Below are 20,283 nucleotides of genomic sequence, written 5' to 3' on the forward strand. Positions count from 1 at the left end.
CCCTTTTGCCTTTATTAGCAACAGCCAGTCTAAAATCTTTCAGATTCATGCTTCGTGTGTATGGTGTCCGGTCTCTTAATATTATAAAGGCATTCACTATGGTAAGATCCAAAAAATGCCAGAACAACCTATCCCACCATTTTCTCGATTTTCGGTTCACTTTGTATAAGGAAACGAACATATCGGATTGATCTACATATCCCATATCGGAATTATAATCTTTTACCAGTTTCAAACAATCAATATTCCGAGATGAACTATCCTTCTGCTTTCTCGGAATAGTTTGAATATCAGCTGGACTATGGAAGTTGCTCAGAAATAAAACTGGTTATTATCCATCCACTTCAGATAAAGTAAACCTTCTTTGCTAAGTGTCCAATCGCATGTACCTCTATCTACTTCTGTATCATTATTTACTATATCCTTTGGTTCATTTTTGCGTCTTCTTCTTATTGTTCCACAACCATAAATGTAATCCTTCAGCAAATAATTCAGAAGCGTGACGGAAGTAAAGAAGTTATCGAAAAACACCTTGTGGTGTTTTCCTACAAGTGGACGGGTCAAGTCTTTGACGACTCTAGGACCTAAGCCTTCTTCACCCCCATCAGATTTTCCTGCATAAATCTGAAATTGTGACAGACTGGTTTGCTCTTATCCATATTTTATAGCCCCTCTTGATTGGCTTGAGTGGCATATACTGGCGAAATCCTATTCTCCCCTTGAATTTCACCATTGATTCGTCGATACTTTGATTTTCGGTGGGCTTGTAACATTTTCCAAAAGTATCTGACAGTATGTCAAGCATTGGTCGTATCTTATACAACTTGTCGAATCCTGTTTGACCTACTTTTGGTTGGACATTATCATTTAGGTGCATATTAGTCAACAGCCAACTGAAACGATCACGAGACATGGAAGAAGATGTAAAATTATCCCACATCTGCAGTTTGGAATACCAATAATCACGGTAACTAGGTTTCTTTGTGAGCCCCATCATCAGATTTATACCAAGAAAACATTTGATTGCGTCCGAGTCGGATAGCAGGAAGCGATTGGGGAAATTGCTGTGTAGCATATAAATTGGTTTCGAAAACTATTTTGCCGATAAGTTTTATTGTGAACAAGCGCAGGAATATATCAGTTGGAGTCTCGATATTTTCAGGAATGTTAGGACCAAAATCTTCTATAAATGCCATTTGTTTGTTTGCAAAATTTAAGTTTTTAGTCCACTCGATGGGTTTTTTGACGAAATTTGAAAGTAGTAATGCATCTTCACTATCGTATTCTAAACGGATACTATCAGTAGGATTATGTTGGACCTCTACAAAATCATCATCATCATCAAGTATCCCTATATCATCCTCAGATGGAGCACCTGAAGTCTAAGAGTCTACCTCTGAAGGGATCTCATCAACCAGAGTATAGGCATCATCCGAGGTTAGTTTACTTAGGTCCATGTTTGAATAATCTGAAGAAAAAAATTATATAGACAAGCACTTGCAGCCTTGTGGTTCCGTACGGAACCACTCAGTTTCTTCATAAGCACAAATACATGTTTTTTTGTATATCACGAATCACCTAACGAACATAATATAATAAAACACTTACCGTAAGTTTTGACAAATAATCACAAAAACACTTTTGTTGGGGTTATGTCCAACATGAATATTGACAAGTGCATCAAACCACCAGAGCATAAACACTGAGCGAAACTGAGATGTGTATTCGCTAACAGAGTGTGGTAGGGGTCTATCGTGATAGTTGAGAATGTGGGGTTCCAGCTGGCGCTCACTAGGCCCCTGCAGCAGATTATTTTATTTGCGGTCTCTATATGGAACCACCTGCCCACATATTTTATCCATTTCATTAAAGATACACTTTGTATTGAAAAAAATTGCCCAGATAAGTATGGATAAACTCTGCTTCTATCTTTGGACCTGATGAAAATTAAAATTTTCCACTTGGAGGTCACTACACTACAAGTATTCAATATCTGAAATCGTTTTTTTTTTTTACAAAAATTGCTTTTCGTTTTGAACAGATATTTTGAATAACACTAACTCCCATCTGAATTTATATTTCATTACCTTAATTATTATTTTCTGAAATAATATGATGATTTTTGTTTATGCCTCACAAACAAACTGTGATAACCTTAAAACATAATGGGACCACTTAAATAATGTGAGGTGCGAAAGATTTTTTTTCTATACCGGGAAGTATTTTTTATAATAAGATTGTATTGGTGTCCTTTAAACCATACGAGTCACAAGGTCAGTCAGATGGAGGTCAAACAGAGTGAAAATATTATATTCAGAAACTTTATCTATTGATAAAAAACAATAATTATCAGATACGGTTCTAGAAATATTGAGAAAAAGCAAAAATTGTCGTTTAAATCATTTGTTTCAAAATACAAACCTAGATGAGTCATGAAATTTTTCGTGAAAATTCTTCATCATGTATCCATTCATTCATGTATAGATACGTCTGAAGAAGCTATTGTATAGCGAAACATGTGCTGCGTTTTTATAAAACTTTTTAGTCAATACGTTATGGATTTTCAGTATCGGCTCATTTCATCACATGAATTCATTGAAATATTACAAAATATTGGTTACACATTGGTTACAATAGAGGAAAAAATAAACAATTGTAAGAAGTTTCAACAAAAGATGAATTCATCAAATGAAATGATTTATTTCGAAAATTACTATTGAAAATGCCCACCATTTTGAGATTCCCCTCAAATATAAATCCAGTGAATTTGAATCTGAACGTGCAGGAGGTCATTCAAGTGGACTTCCTATTCCAATCAACCATATTCGGAGAAATTCAATGTATCTATCTTCTATCTATACTTAAAATAAATGCGAAACTCACTGAACACTCTCTCATTTATCTCTGTTTCTCCGTCCTAGGAAGCTAAAATTTGGTATATAGGTGCTTCTTAGGTCTTAGATGCACACTATGAAATGATTTTCAAATATTACAACTGGGGCGACCCCCTAGGGATAAAAAGGGAACGTATACATATGAAAATTACCTATTCATCACTGTTTCTCAGTACCGCTATATTTTCGGAGGCTGAATATGTGTATGTAGATTCATTTTATGTTGTAGATGTACAATAAGAAAAGATTTTCGATTATTCTAAGAGTTTCATTTCTAGACGTGTTTCGCTAACACTGTAGCTTCATCAGTAGTGATAAATGGTACAGACTACAATTCTTATATACAATAGTAGGTTTACTTCACTTGATTGGTTAATAGTAAATGAGCATGTGAATGAACATCAGATAGATTTTGAGATAACAGGTAAAATTTGTAAAACAATTACAATCTCTTATTGAATGAAGGATGTTATATAGATTTGCATTGAAAGATTAACATTGATAACATCAAAGCGTACTATAATTTACAGAATGTATTACGAGTATACTTTCGGGTATACTTTCTAAAAATGTTTCACCAGGGGGATTGATTCCCTAATCTCTTGTTCACCACCAAAATCATGACATTTATAGCTCACTGAGCCCCCGAAACAATGCTGTTCCAATAATTGAAAATATATTGCGGCAGTTGTATCGCCAACAGCATAGGCAGAAATAACTTCAGTGAAGAATCCTGCACTGACACCTGTCGGACAGTGTAGGGAGTTGAGACTGGCCTGAACAAATTGTTCCTTCAGATGATTCAATTTCTTCCTGTTAATAGTGGTTGAATGGATTTCCTGACAGATGAATTGGTCGAAGAGGAACAATATAATACCCATCACACGACTCATCATCCTAGTGTATCTAAAATTAATTGTTTATGAAATGCGGTCTCGAAATTTGGAAGAGAAGAATAACAGCTGCATGTAGAGAACTTCAAGTAGAAATTTTTTCGGAATGTTGGAGTGACTCTACACACTGTTTAGAAAATAAAAGACAAAATTTGGAACATTCAATAAGATAAATTATCTTCTATTATTTTTTTATGTTTTATTGTAGAAAACTCAATTTTCTTCATGCTTTTATTTGATTCCTCAAAAAGTACTTTGGAATGAGGTATCATTCAACATCCTTCCTCACATAAGATTTTTAGAGATTATATCCACACCTGCTAGAAAGAAGGCTCATGTTGTTTTTTGAAAATTAGCCAACAAAATGTCTCACAACATGCTGTTGAATTCATAAGGAGATCAGAGTTGATTATACCATGACATAATAGGTAGAAGTAGAACCTCTGGCATAAAATTGATATATTGAGAACATTTTTTCCTTACCAGAAAAAAAATACTGTCTCTCAACGCGTGTTTCGCTAACCGAGTTAGCATTTCAGACGGCGCGTCAAGAGACAGTATTTTTGTTATGGTATGGAAAAACTGTTTTCAACAGATTGCTCATACTGTTCGATTCAGTCCAATCAATTTTTTTCTCTCAGTGCCACTAAAAAAGTGATGCCAAAAATTATGAACCAATGTTCAACATCATAAATCAATTATAAACAGAATGTCAACTTGAAAACATACCATCGTCTATATTTCGGCCTTTATTGAAAGTCTATAAATATGCAAAAACATATTACTCTACTAATTTTCAAAGTGGACTTTTTGGTAGCTAGTTTTCAAAAAAAAATAACATGAGCCTTCTAGCAGGTGGGCATACAATCCCTAAAATCTTATGTGGAAAAGGGTGTTGGATGGTACCTCATTCCAAAGTATTTTTGGAGGAATCAAATAAAACCGTGAAGAAAATTAAGTGTTTTACAAAACATTGTCACTACAACATTCCGAAAAAATTTCTACAAGATGTTCTCTACACGCAGCTGTTATTCTTCTCTAACAAATTTCGAGGCTGTGTTTCATAAACAATCAATTTTAGATATACTAAGACGATGAGTTGTGAGATGGCTATTATATTGCTTCTCTTCGACCAATCCATCTACCAGGAAATCCATTTAGCCACTATTAAACTGGAAGAAATTAGTGTGGTAGAGCTCCATGAAGTGAATAAGATCGTCTTGCAAAATCATGTTGCCAGCCTCATCAATTTGATTTTCCAAACTAGTTGTTATCAAGTGGTGGTTATTACTTCACACAGATTTTACTAGGGATCACCGGTCAGATTTTCCTCAATGAATAAGGTTCCAATAATAGTATTCCTGGAAATACCAGCTCAAACATTCACTTTCTCTGGATCACTATGCATGACCTTCCCTGGAAAGTTGCAGAATTTCATCGCTACAGTAGCGATAGATTAATTACCAATATTGAATTCTTCTGTCAAAATCGTCGTCGTATAAAACTATTGAAGGATTTTTATTTTATAACGTCGAAATTGAATTCTGCGGAAAAGGTGTCTGAAATTTCAATTTGCGCTGCTTCATCCAAAATATGGCGATAATTTCTTCATTGTTAGCAACAGAACCAGTTTCATCAAACTTATCAACCAATTCCAGGGCATTTATGATTTGAATTACTGTTGGAATATATTCCTTTGAGAATTCTTACCGTTCTTATTGCACATTTTGTTGAAGTGTAGACACCATTGTTAAAAACAATTTGATTAATGCACATAATGCACAATGTCCAACTCGCGGAACTAATTTTTCAGTAAAGTTTTTTTTTGCAACCACAAAATGGTCTCGGAGTAATGAAGAATAATTCAACAGAAAAGTCAAGAATGCATACGGTACGTGGATTCTATTCAACAAGTGAATTGTAAAAAAGTAAGAACGGTCAAATTAGTGATTGACGTTTATTTCTTTATTTTCTGACAACTCTTCAACTAACTTGTAACTTATCACTACCATACAAGAACTATAGTTGAGGTGAATAAAATTCTTTCTAACAATAATTTTCAAAGGAATATTATGCTTCTTTTATATTTTGTTGGGCATTGAAAGTGAAATATATATAAAAATATTTTTTTTATGATGCAACTGATTTTTCCTTTATTTTCAGTATTTTAATATTGATGTAATTTATAAAAAGGATTTGAAGCTCTGTAACTTCTATTCGATTATCTGTGAGCGCTTTCGACAGCTGGTCGTGCTGTCATCCTCTAGGCACTATTCTATCTGATCGCGTCATCCTGTGTGTATCCTTTTATATGGTCCGAACGCCTCAATACAGGTACTTCTGTTTCTTTAGGTAAATTTGCCTGCATTTGGATTACATCAGGAACTATTCTTTGTGTTGGATCTTCTCTAGGTTTATTGTTTCTAGGAGTGTGTATTGATTTGTTTAATATATTGAAAGTTAGGTCTTGTTGTGTTTTGATCTGTACTTGTTTCTCGATAAGTGATTTTTGACTGTTAAATTTATGGATGTTTAAGTTTTCTCAAATGTCTATGCGGTTTCCCTTATTGACTTGTTTTATGAGTTTTATGTTCTCTGGTAGGGGAAAGTTATGTTTGTTTTTTATGGCATGTGTTGCGAGGTTTGATTTATATACTATTGGGTTTATGTATATAAATCAAACCTTGCAACACACGCCATAAAAAACAAACATAACTTTCCCCCACCAGAGAACATAAAACTCATAAAACAAGTCAATAAGGGAAACCGCATGGACATTAATAGTAAAATATAAAAATATAAATATCCACTATTATATAATATAACTTCTGACTTTTCATTTCAATTCATGAAAATAGTATGAAGTATTATTGATGCCTAAACTTATTAATAGTTTTTACCATATTTCGCGCGAACTACTAACAATAAATGACAAGTAAGTGGTATTTTCAAAAAAGTAGTTGAATGACCTTCAATATGATCATCTCTCAACCCCCTTTTCACTCAACATTTTAAGGGTTGTGTCCACTCCAGCTAGAGGGTAAAGGTAATTTAATTGAAAAACTAGCCCACAAAATATCACAAATTTTGATAACGAGAACTTTCCATCAGGTTTGCAATGCTTTCTTAAGCCGGAACAGATTGGAGTCTTATTGAAACAGATAAAGTTCTGTATTATATCATAGAAAATAATCGAAATAACGACAAGAGTGGGTTTTCAAACGACTGATCAAATTGTAACCTATTTTCAATATTATCAATCTCAATTTCATCTTACAATAATTTGTTTATTTTACAAACTACCATTTCTATACTCTGGAATTTCATACTCATCGATTTTCTCTTTCTCATATATTCGATATCATTCTCAATATTTTAAAAGTAAGTACTCTGAATATTTTGTACTTGTGATGCACGGTTTGGAACAGATTAGTAATGAATATTACTGGAGTTTTTTCCCAACACTAAACCGTTATTTTAACACCTAGACACGTGATCATCTTCCTCTTAATCACCAAGTGATCATCTTCAAGAGGAAGATTAAACGACATTTAAAATACCATTTTTAGGCAAAAAATTGGAACTTTTGATATTCACATAATTGGATGTATAAAGGGCTACTCTGTTTATAAAGATGAATAACGGGGGTTGTCGTTAATATTCCTTGAAAGGCGTTTGAAATTTATCAACAGATCTTTCACGGTCAACATTCTCGGGAGATATAATTGAATCTCAGGGTTGGGGCTGACTTTAGAAAAATAACAGGGAAGGTTGATTGAAAACCACTATTTTTGATATTCATCAAAATCCTTTTACCATCAGTACACTAGGAAACTGTCATGCAAGACAACTGTAGTTGCTAACAAACCCAGAAGCAATATACACCCATATATAGGTTATTTCATTAAGTGCTTCCCATTGTTAAATTAAAACTCATCTATTCGTTTGAAAGGCCTATTGGTCGGGTGTTGGTCGATCGTTTACTGAACCAGTGTACTCAAATTTATCGGCTACATTGCGAATAGTCCTCTTAGTAAGACGATTATGGCGACCGTAAAATGGGCGAAGTGCGCGGTACGTTGCCTGAACAAAACACCCATTTTGATAAAACAATTTTATTACTCGCACATGTCGTTGAATGCTTTATCCGTCCATTGAGTAAGTAGGTATGTTCTCACTGGTGATTACGTGGGGTATGTGAAAATTAGAGTAAAGAATTAGGAAACTGTGATAGCGAAACATGTGATATTTTTGAAAATAAAGTTTGTTAAGGTCAAATCGTTGGATGTAGTTTGTGAAATTACTATGGATGTTCATTAATTATTGAATATTTATTATTTTTGTACAAACCATTGAATAAAAACTAAATCTGAGATGGGTATTGTTTGCTTATCTTACGGGTACACCTAACCTTCTGAACCTAACCGAATACAAGCCGATTTGTCTCGAAAAAAACTCAAGGGATGAGCCCTTGGCATCAGCAAACAAAACCTGAATTCCATATCCTTCACATATTGATCAATCTTTTGAGTACAATTCGAGTTATTGGAACATAAGATGAAGTTAAAAGCAGTTGCTCCTTCTTGAGAGGCATATCAATGATTTGGGTCAACTTCAATAATTTGTGTCAAAAAATGCATTTCATTGAACTATTTTGAAATTTTCAATTTTAGGTGATATTCAGGAGTTTGGCAACATCCATTTTCCAGATTGAATTCATATATTAACATTTGCCATGCTGCTGAACTGACTTTGAATTATGACCGACCTGAATCTTTGAGCAGGGGAAACATGAGTTGTTTTTCTTTACTGGAACAGAACACGTTTTTGTTCACAAATCACCTACCTTTAAACACATATTGTATATTGTAATTGTACAAAACTAATGAATCGTGGACACAAAATCCTATGTTCGTTGATTTATCAAAGGGTGAACGTACATAAGTTTTGCGAAGGTAGCGGAATTGATATTTATAGTATTTTATCGTGCCATTACTTCCTAGAATATCATTTCATTTCATGTTGTCATGTTCGGTGCCTGAAACAAATAATCCACACACAAAGAATAAGTTTTACTATGCAGATAGTAAAGGTCTCATTCCATTTATTTATTCAGGAGCAGAAAATATTTCATACATATGGGTACGTTTAAATTTATTTCACTCCCTATATGATGACCATGACTGATTTAAAACGTTACATTTCATAATCGTAAATTCAGTAATCTAGGCCAGTGTGATAAACAAACTGGACACAAAATGGGAACACTCATAGATAAAATATAGGGTACGTATTATGTTTCATAAGTTTTCAATTACGGAGTACAAGCATTCATAATTTTATAATGAAATTATATGAGCAGTATTTTAAATGAAAATCGGCATGTTTGTTGACAAACAATATTAAATTAACAATTTCAAAAATAAAAAGTATATAGTGTTAGGAATCACACGTTAAAAAGTAAGACCTCGTTAGTCCTTAGCTCCCACAAGTTTCTCAACTTCTGAGAGTTGTCGTTCGTATGGGGGCGACAACTCTCTCTTTCTCTTTTTCATTTAATATACAAACCTCCAGTAAAGTTTCTACACATCGTATAACATCCAAAAACAAACTTTAATATCCAATCTCGTTTTTGGCTCTCGCGGTTTTCAATCGAGAGTCAGCCATTAACCAAAGAAGATTGTGTTTGTACTTATGTACGCACGTAAGAAGTTATACTTATTTTTTTTTCAATTATTTCTCGCTGTAATTTATTTGATTACTCGTTCGAAGTTATTCATGTATTCCAAATATTTATTAAAATTTATTTCGATACTATCATCATGATGTACTGTGTATGGAACAACCTGACGATAAATTTTATTATTTGAAATTTCAAATTACTTTAAGAACGAAACATTCAATTCAATTTAATATTTGAGATAATTAAGTTTTTCCAGACTTTTAATATTATTTATATCTTTTATTGAACTTTTAATTTATTTGCACACTCATAACATATTAAATAATAACGTGAAATTTTATTTTAGTTTATTTTTTTTAAGGACAAAACTCAAGCACTACAGAAAAATCCTTAAGGCGTTCTAAGAGCGGTACCTGTGCGAAAGTAGTGATTCACATTGGATTTGAATCGCTGGAGATTGAATCCATTTGGAAAAACGTATGATGAAAATAACAAATACATACCGTCAACTAACCTCCAATTCTACAAACGTACTCAAAAAAATTTGTAAAAACCACATTCATCACTTATAATCACAGAAATTATCTTCAAATCACGATATATTATTTGAAAAATATATATTCATGTATATTCATATATATTTTATTCGGACTAATAAAAAACACGTGTTGTAGGTTCAAAAACACTTGAATAAATATCATGAATACATTTGCCAGTTCCACGCAAACATACGTAGATGTCTTTACTTTTAATCTGTTGGTGACTTGTCTTGAAAAACTGAAATGTTGACTTGCTAACGACCGTCCTCAAGATGACACGTGGATGTTGTGGTCAGAGTGGAGTCCAAAAGTGAGGTGCTTTTCAAGAAATAAAGTCAATTTCGAATAAATATCGAAGTGAAAGAGGACTAGCGGCTTCTACGCCAGTAACCAGGCTGGATGTCGACGGATTCGACGAGGTCATCATTTCGATAATAGTCATTGTGAAAGTCATATCGAGAAGACTGTCGGCCCCCTAGTAAAAAATGAAGGAAAGACAGCTGCGCACCCAGACGATGCTTCTGTTCACTATGGACAGGAGAGGTCTGGCCAAATGCGCTTGACTGAGGAGCAACGGCCATATAAATCAAAGAAGAAGAAGCTAACTTCAGGCTATCGGTTTTTCTTGACGTTTGTGCACGCGCAAAAAAAATATGATTTCAAGAATAAGCCTGATTGTTTACGAACAATAAGCTGGTATTGATCTTAAACTGTACATAATTTTATCTCTTCTAATTCAAATTTACTGAAATAAGTTGAATATTTCAGAAACCAATGAATAATACAAGTTCATATTAAAGAAACACTTTGATGCGAGATTTTCGCTACACAGTTTACGAAACCGTAACACATGTTTCGCTATACAATAGCTTCTTCAGGCATGCCTATAGACGCGCCTGAAGATTTACAGGAAATCGAAGATATATTAAATTCACGATTTACTTCAAAAGTACACTGTGCAACTATTAATTTCAAGACCAAATCTGAAGGTGAAATATTAAAAAATATAACGTTGCCATCTGTTCTTACTGGGCTAAAAGATATCCAAACCCGCCACTTGAACCGGCACAGAAAGAGAGAGACAAACATAATACATCAGATCAGCTGCAAGAACGTTTACTCGAAAGTTGTAACTAGTTAACGCGATACGAAATCCTTATTGGCGGGATAATCGTCGATAAGAAAAAAGTTAGCCTGAGATTCGCTCAAAACAATAAACCAGCGTGATATATCTAACAGACAATATATTATCTTTCAGTGTGTGAGTGCGTGCGATCCCCATATTAGTTGGTACATCGGATTAAAAAGTGTTGGTGTCTGTCAGTTGTTTTGATTTTCTGAACTGGTCCGAGTCTAAGATTATCATTCTCGACGCCTCCGATTCGACGGTTTGAAGTTACTCTTTCTTATAAGGAGAACACTGGGTCACTGAAACGAGTGTGAGTATAGTTAGTATGTCTGTGGGAGTGCAGAATGGTGAGCAAAGATCTGCTTGAGGAGTTTGGCGTTTTCTCCAAGAAGTTTTGGCAAAAAAATGATAGAGTAAATCGGCAGTTTTATATATAATAACATAACTGAAAAATTCGCGTCTGAGAAAAGTCAGATGTTTTTATTGTACTTTCGCCTCTCCATTCACATTATGTAATACCTAGTCACCTCCATATTATCGATATTTTCAAGCATATATACCACTTGCAAATTATTTTTTCGAATTCCAAACATTTTTCCTCCAGAATTGCTTGAATTCAAAAAATGAGGTTATCAAATTACACTCAACATGATGTGTTTTTTATCTTCTTTTGATCTGAATATTTTACACAGCCTCTCAATTCATTGAAGAATGCTGATTGTACCATTTTATAATCATGAATGAAAAATAAATTCACCACTCGAAACAATTTTTATCAATATACCTACTGCAATGTTACTGAATCCCAAAACTTCTGATCGTCTGATCTGAAAATGTCAATTCAATACACTTGACTCACGTGATAAATTTTCTCTCTTTTAGTTCACAAATCTTTACCCACTTTTGCAAAACATACTCTTTAACTGATTTGATTTACAAATAGAAAACTTGCTAGTATTATATTATTTAGAGACATTTGTACATTGGGTCCTTCTGTGGCATTTTCTAGATCAATCAGGGCCATAATCCTCCTTCTAAAATCCTTTGTTTGGTGTTGATCAGTTTCGTGGAATCTATGGTGAGAGTTGAAGTTACCTCAACATAAAAATGTTTCCTTTACATTTATTCACCATATATGTATATCTCATTGAATTTGTTCCTTTATTTGAAACCGCGAAAAAAGCGATTGCGACTCGAGCCAAGATCCAAAGAAAAGTTGTTGGAGGTATCCAAGCATTTTCTGTTAGTGATGTGTAATTTTTATGTTCCCGATAGTTAACCTGTTTGTTTCTGTTATAAGGGTCTTTTTGCACCAAAGGTAGGAGTTTAGGTTTTCAATATAAAGTAAATAACATTGAATTAGATTTTAGTTAAGATTGAGTTCAACTAAAAATTGAATTTTTCAATTTCAGATTTTCTGGCCTTCACAATATCATCACTATCAATACTATACCCTATATCGACTATATCTCGGAGATCTCACCAAAATTGCCTTTTGGGTCATTATATATAGTTCCTCATATCTAAACCGGTATGGACTCAATGTTATCTAATTCAGGATAGTGTTAATTTGAAGGACATCCTAGGATTCTAAATCCAAAAAATTTCAATTTATTACCAAATGAATTTACATAAATCTTTACTCAGCTATAAGGTTTGATCTTTTCAGTTATTACATCACCATCACCACCACCACCACCACCTACTACATTATAATTCAATTATTCACTCAAATAATGTTTGTTATGTGGAATACCTACAAGAAGTACATCTAATGCATTCCAAGGTAAACCAAATATAGCCGCTATATGTGAGTCAAGTGTTTTACAAAAGTAAAGTAAATCACAAAAGTAAATCTTCAACACCAATTTTATTACCTTATTCACTGTGTTGATACGTGTTTTTGATGGTTCTCAGTTTCTCCTTAAACTGGGTGACACTCAACAATCAACATAGCCACCTAGAAAAGGTATCTATGGTACAAATAAGAATAACAGTGTACGTATATTTAGTTTAATCTTTCTCTTGGAGATGATCACTTGATGATCGAAACACGGTTTGGTGTCGGGATACAACTCCAATAATAGTCACTCGTATATTCAATAATTTTCTTACCAATTACAAAAGAACCAAAACCTGCTCCTAAAAGAAACTGTACTACCATCCGCCTTGTTATAAGTACCAACTACTGTTAGTGTATCCAATTCAGACTTCATCTCTATCAGGATTTCTTTGGAGGATTAAGTTTATTTTGAGATCCCTCGTAAATATAAAGTCCGTGCTATCTGAATAGGGACACTACCTCTCGTGAATTTCATTATAGAAGATTTTCAGAAATACCTTCTCACCCTCTAACAATCAATGATAAAAACGTAGAAATTATCAATGAGAGTAAAGGGCAATTCTTTAAGATTCTCAACATACATCAAGTTATACCGAAGAAGTTTTGGCCCTGATGAGGCAGACAATTCCTAAACCTATTCGGGAATAGGGATCCTCTTCTGACATTACAAAATGTACTTATAGGGTCCTCTTTAGAGTTTTCGAGAGGATTCTAAATAATAAGAATCATGGAACTCTAATCTGCAAATGGATTTGAAAACATTTTATGACACGTTTATTTCTTATCTGATATTACTTGAGCTGAAGATTGACAATAAATTGTGACAACTGAGTGGTCGATAACAGTTTGGTATAACACGTAACATAATTTTGGAAAGTATTATAATTTTCCATCGGGTATATCAACCTTATCTGAATTGTGCAATGTTTATATACATACGCCTTCACTAAACCTTGTCCCAAGATTCAATCGAACAATTTTAATCGGATTGCCTTACTTAGTACTTTCACCAGTATGGTAGTTTCATGAACTTATCGATCGAATAATTGTTGTTGTTGGTGCTTACAGATCAATCGCGAAATTAGTGTAGGGTACGCCCGCAGCTGTTTGTTTATGAAAAAGTAAGTTAAACAATTAGTGTAATTGTTACTGTTTTTCAATTGACTAGAAATTATGAAATATGGAATTTCAATACGTGTAAATCCAAAGTGTGTTGAGAGCAGTTGAGGTTCTATGAACGAACATTTTTTAATACTATCTTGAATCCTTTATTTTGAAATTTGATTCAACATAACAACTCGGGTCTTTTTCATAATGTTGTTAGCTTTGATCCAGCAAATTGCTAAAAACGACTCTCCTCATTACGAAGACTTAACAGATTGTCTCTGGTCTGGATTCCCGGCCTTACTGGCCTGGAAGGCAATGAGGCTGCTGACTCCCTTGCAAAGGAGGGTGTTGCAAGCAGCTTCATCGGACCAGAACCTGTCATTGACATCACTTTAGGCTTTGCCAAACAAACATTGAACACCTGGATGGCAAGAAAATTTATGGACTTCTTGCAGAATCTTCCAGGATTGGCTCACTCCAAGGCGTTTATTCACCCTTCGAATCTTGATACCAAACAGTTGTTGGACTACAATAGGGTTGAACTACGATGTCTAATAGGACTTCTTACAGGTCACGGTCATTTGAATCACCATATGCAGAGACTCGGACTATTGGACAGTGTGTGTCGCCTCTGTTCGTAAAATGATTAAACAGCAGAGCACATACTTTGTGCCTGATCCACTGGGGACCGAATCAGATTTTTAGAGTTCGGCAGAGCCGTACTCTTACCATCTGGCCTGAAAGACCACTCATCATACAAACTAATCGGCTATCTAACACGATTGCATCTGTTCTTCAGTTGTATTGGCCGGAGTTTGGAAAATTATTAATTCAAATGAATTGGTCATTATGTTATCTTCAGCCCCCCATTTATGTAAAACAATACAGTTATTTCCTCAGCATTTTGCACAAATCAAATATGAATTTGGTGACAGATTTTCAGATCAGTCTCCATCTTCGGTTGATCAACATGTTGAAGACTTTCCAGGTCGCTATCTTCAGCCCATGAGATTTTGAGGATAGCAATTATCTTCTGTGTCTGTAGAGTAGGGAGGGTGAGTGTAAGCCCACAGCACTTAGGCCACATGTGACCCATTGTTCATCCTCCAGAGGAGTTGTCCTCCTAGATCATCGTCCATCCTGTCCTTTCCAGGAAGGTGGACAGGTCACTTGGAGACATCTCCTTTATTTTGGCAGGTGTAGGCCAAGACTCGTCGAACAACACACTCTCTTATTGACGATAACTCCGGGCACTCGCACAGGACATGCCTGACAATCTCATCTTCCTGTTCACACATCCTGCATAGAGATGTGTCCACTAGCCCCATATTATGGAGGTGTTTCCATAGTTGACAGTGGCCAGTCAGAAATCCTACTATAAGGCGCCAGCTTCCCAGGGTCGCCTAAAGTGATCCTGGCAAGATTACATCCTTTGACGAGTTTCGCGATTGTCGCAATCATCAAGCCGTAGGTGCTACTGGGTCCTAAAATTCTTGGTCCAGCCGCTTCCTTAGCTAGAGAGTCGGCAATGCGATTACCTTTACTCCTGTCATGCCCTTTAACCCACCTCAGGATAATGTTATCATCTACCGAGGCTTTGGCTAAATCTTGGTAACACTCAAGTACTAGCCTATACGTTGTCTGTTCAAGGCTAATAGGGCTTGTCTGCTATCCGTGCAGATTGTTATGTTGCCAGAAATTCCTTTCTTGGTTATTTCTTTTGTGGCAATTGAGATATCAGCCAGTTCTGTTTGGACCACACTGGTATTTCTTCCCATTCCCCACTTAATTCTTAGGCTTAGTGATCTGGAGCACACTCCACACTGTGAGCCTTCTTTGGTTTTTGAGCCGTCTGTATTAGCAATTGTCTTATTAGTGTCAAGGTTCTCGGTACGTAAGGTGCAATGACTCGTTCTTATGCAACACATTCCAAGTTGCAAACGATTTAATAACTTGACGTTAACGACCTATTGCAATCTAATATGAACGAGTAACGAGATTTAAAAAAAAAAAGAGTAATAAAGTAATAATTCTTTATTATCTTTCAAATTCACTTTCACATTCAAGATGTTAGTTACTGTGAGAAAAGGAAAACCTTCGCTTGACAAATTTTGACACTGAGAATTTCAATTCCTTTACTTATATTGAACATTATTATTGAAAGTAGTAATTGAAATAACGACAATGGAAAACGCTTTTATCAACCATTAAAATTTACAATGGAAATTTGGACTAAAGTAGAACTGTAAACATCAATCGCAGCAGGTTTTTGATATCCTAATCTGAGCTTGCCTCACTTCTTAAACCTGTACAAATAGCTGTTATCACTGAATTCCGAAACAAATTTATTGTTTCGTTGATTTGTTCATGAACATATCGTTGTTAATGAAATATATGATCCCATTTTATCGTTTTACGATGTTACAGATTTTATCTCTCAGAATTAGGCTGTCAATTCCATCTTTCCTCACGCTCTTGGTAAATGTGTCAAAACAAATCACATTTATTTTCCACTTCTATTATTTCAGTTGTTACTATCGTGACTATAATACAACTGATTGAATATGGACGAACCAGTCGTCCATCACTATATTTTTCAAAAAATGTGGTATCAAGATTTGAAGTTTCTTACAAACACTTTTATGTAAATGCAGTACATGCCAGAAGCAATTATCATTTTGTGATTAAAGGTGAAATAAACTTTGTTATTCATCCTATGAATACGAAAATGAACGGCACCAAGCAGTTAGATGGTGAAATCACAGAACATGTGAATGCTTATGGCTCGTATAATAACATTTGTTTTAGAATACTCATGACATTTCATTCGTAGAAAAAAGTCAAATGTAGTTGACGATTCCATTTTATTCAGTCAATGATACTGGAAGATCTGTTAAAATATGTTTTTTCGTTAACCAGTTGTCGCCCCCCTACGAACGACAACTTGCAAAAGTTGAAACTTGTACGAGCTGAGGACCAACGAGATCTTACCTTCCAACGTGTGATTCCTAACACGGGATGGACGATAGAAAATGAAAATCGATCGTCCGGCCTGAGGTTCGAACCACCGGTTCGCACAGCGGTCGATTGACTGAATCGAGCTGATCACCCACGTCTACCCACCAGGCTACCGTCCTGCCATTAAAAAAAGCAAGTGTGCTTACATATAATTATTTTCTACAAATATTCAAATCGATTATGGGTATTCATTGATGAATTAACATTTTGAATACTTTTTTTGTTTCATTTATTATTTTCATTATCGGATACATCAGTAATTACTGTGGTTGAATGTAAGACCGAGACAATATGCTTATGGTATGAGAAATAAGACACACATGTTTTCGAATGAATCAGCCTCATCGTTGCCCTTGTATCCTATGTGGCCTGGTACCCAGGCCACACAGGATACAGTCTGTTTTGACTACCTAGTTCTTGTAGCTTTTCTAGGCAGTTCCAGACCAGTTTGGAATTGACCTGCATGGAGCTAATTGCTTTTATAGCTGCTTGGCTATCAGAGTATATTGCAGAGTATATTAAACTCTTGCCTTAGTAACTCTTCTGCGCAGTGACGTATTGCTGCTGTTTCTGCCTGGAATATCGTCACTTTTTTACCTAAGCTTAGTGAGACTTTTGTCTTTGGTTTAGTTATATAGATTCTTGCTCTTACACTTTCTTCAGTTTTTGAGCCGTCTGTGTAACAGGCAATCTCTGCATTTATTGGAGGTCCTTCCGTCCATGCGTCTCTGCCTGTTATAATTGTTTTGAAGTTTTTTCCGAAGCTATACTGGGGAAGCATCTCATCCGATTGCATTCCCATTATGGGGTCGTTTTCCAACTCTTTGTTTAGCTCGTTGTACCTCTTACCGTGCAGCATGCTTATAGGCATTTGCCCTCTGGTCAGTCTACTGATGACTGACCTGGCTTCCCCTTGAATATGTAGATGTAGTTGCGTTAGGTTCTGCAAGAATTCTAATGCGGCTGTTGGGGTGGTTCTCATAGCGCCCGTGGCAAACCTATAAAGTAAGAACAAAATCCGATTTTTCGTTAGGTTTTGCTGATTTAACATTTACGGAAGTGTTAGGAATCACACGTTGAAAGGTAAGATCTCTTTGATCCTTAGCACGCACAAGTTTCAACTTCTGAGGGGTTCGTAGGGGTGCGACAGCTGGTTACGGAAAAACAGATTTTTTTTACAGATTTTAACTCGGAAATGAATAGTGATAGTACTCACGAACAAGACCATTATGATAAGATGTCTACTGAGAAGGTGGAAAAAACCTTTTGTTTTTACATGGATCATTTTATAATTGATATTTCAATTTTGTCGTCGACCCATTTTCATTCAAAAATACTATTTTGATCCCTGAAATAGTGCATCAACTAATTCTAAAAGGACCTTGCCAATCTGTGTTATCAGATGACTTCCGAGACTGTACAGTTTCAAATTACAGAAAATTTTACGTTTCTTGGTACAAACTTAAAAAAGACTTATGGACAGTGCACCATACGTGTATGGTTAGTTTACTCTCCAAGAGGAGAGTAAACGTGTATGCTGGCTTTTTGATAGTGCGCATTGTTTATTATTGAAATATTTCATTCATTAGAGTTTTGTGATATTATTCCTTTTTTAATGGGAAATACAGTATTACTTCAAATACCTGTGCCTTCTCAGTGAATCTTGGCGCCTAGTTATGGTGTGCCCTCCTCCCGCCCTTAAGTTTTAGGATCGCCACTGCAAATAGCGCTTATTCACTCAGAGTATTCACTGAGATATTACAATTTAAAGTAGACTCATGAAAACGGATAAATATTCTGAAAAAAAAAACCTAGTACCTAATTGTCTAATTGTGCTGAAGTATTTGCACAACATTCTGTATTTTTCGTATTTTCAGTGTCACTACTTCTAGGTCTATATTTGATTCTAATATCATTTTCAGATAGGACCATGGCTCACCGGCACCATAACTTCGACGTGGTCGACGTCGATGATGACGATAGGCCCAACAGGAACAAATGCTACGGGTGTTTGAAACAAAACACACTCACTATAGCCACAGTGACAGGAGTGATTCTGGGAGCAATCGTTGGAATCGTACTTAGATCATCAAAAGACAATTGGACGGATCGAGAGATTATGTACATAGGCTACGTAGGGGACGTATTCCTGCGGATGCTCAAATCCCTGATTTTGCCTTTAATAATATCTTCTTTGGTGTCCGCCATAGCTAGCTTAGATTTGTCGTTATCGAGTAAGATTGCTGCGAGAGCCATAGCCTACTATCTGACAACGACTTTTGCCGCTGTTGTCTTGGGAATGATAGTAGTTGTTACTATCAGACCTGGTGTAGGACACGAAGAAGATGACAGCATGAAATCGGAGGTCGCATCACGAAATGTCCTTACGAGTGATACCCTTTTGGATTTGGTCAGGTTAGTCAGCAGTTTGAAATTACTAAAATAAGTTTGCTATAAAATGTCTTTGAATTTGCATCTAATGTTAGAAGTAGAGGAATTCTAAGAAATATAACCGAGACAGTAGCCCCTTTTAGTGTTCAGACTAGACATTGCTGATTCTCATAGTTAAAACTGAGAAAAATATTTATACAAGGTGTTCAAAATTCGATCCTCACCATTGGGATCTCGTAAACTATACGAAGATGATTAAATTGGGGTAAAGGTTCACATTTACCTAAATAACAATATGGTATGCCGTTGAAAGAGTTCTGAAATTCCGAGTATACCCGGAGATATCCGGAAAAAAACAGAAATTTCGAAAAATGTTTTTTTATCTGGCTTTATTTTTCGAAGGATTTGATAATAAATTGCACTTTCACACTGCCACTTTTTCCCTGCTATATAATGGTGTTTTCGGATTTAGTATCCGACGTTTCGTCTTCCGGTCACCATCATCAAACTTTATTTTTTATTATGGGAGCTACACTGGATTCTTTCTGTTTTGAATAGAACCAGATTTTACCTTTTCAATGATGTAATGGGTGTTTTTTATAGAGGTATAGAACTTTAAGTTGGCATTACTTTTCAAGATGGCGACCGATTTAACAGCTGTCAAGTGATTTATTCTTAGTTTGGTTTGGCAATTCATCATGAATAGACTCACGCCTGAACAACGCTTGCAAATAGTGCAATTTTATTTCGAAAATAATGGTTCTGTGCGGAAAACGTATCGCGCAC

At 35.3% G+C, this 20,283-nt stretch overlaps 2 protein-coding genes across 7 annotated transcripts in view; one reads left to right on the forward strand and one right to left on the reverse strand.

The window, feature by feature from the left end:
* Positions 1-20,283, reverse strand: part of LOC111516774 (zinc transporter ZIP11) — a 409,569-nt gene that overhangs the window by 188,721 nt on the left and 200,565 nt on the right. The gene's annotated exons all lie outside the window — the stretch shown is intronic.
* The window catches only part of LOC111513185 (excitatory amino acid transporter 1), a 59,247-nt gene that overhangs the window by 15,258 nt on the left and 23,706 nt on the right, over positions 1-20,283 (forward strand). For 2 of the 4 annotated variants that reach the window (XM_074179036.1, XM_074179037.1), the window contains exon 2: positions 19,029-19,521. In XM_074179036.1, coding sequence (XP_074035137.1) covers positions 19,029-19,521 — 493 coding nt within the window. Of the gene's footprint in view, positions 1-11,217; positions 11,449-13,980; positions 14,103-19,028; positions 19,522-20,283 lie in introns of those variants that run through there. The other 2 variants (XM_074179038.1, XM_074179040.1) reach the window with 2 other exon arrangements.

The sequence above is a fragment of the Leptinotarsa decemlineata genome, unplaced genomic scaffold (genome assembly GCF_025532065.1).
Source record: "Leptinotarsa decemlineata unplaced genomic scaffold, Ldec_3_MD MMD2_tig00004307_RagTag_RagTag, whole genome shotgun sequence".
NCBI classification, from domain to species: domain Eukaryota; kingdom Metazoa; phylum Arthropoda; class Insecta; order Coleoptera; family Chrysomelidae; genus Leptinotarsa; species Leptinotarsa decemlineata.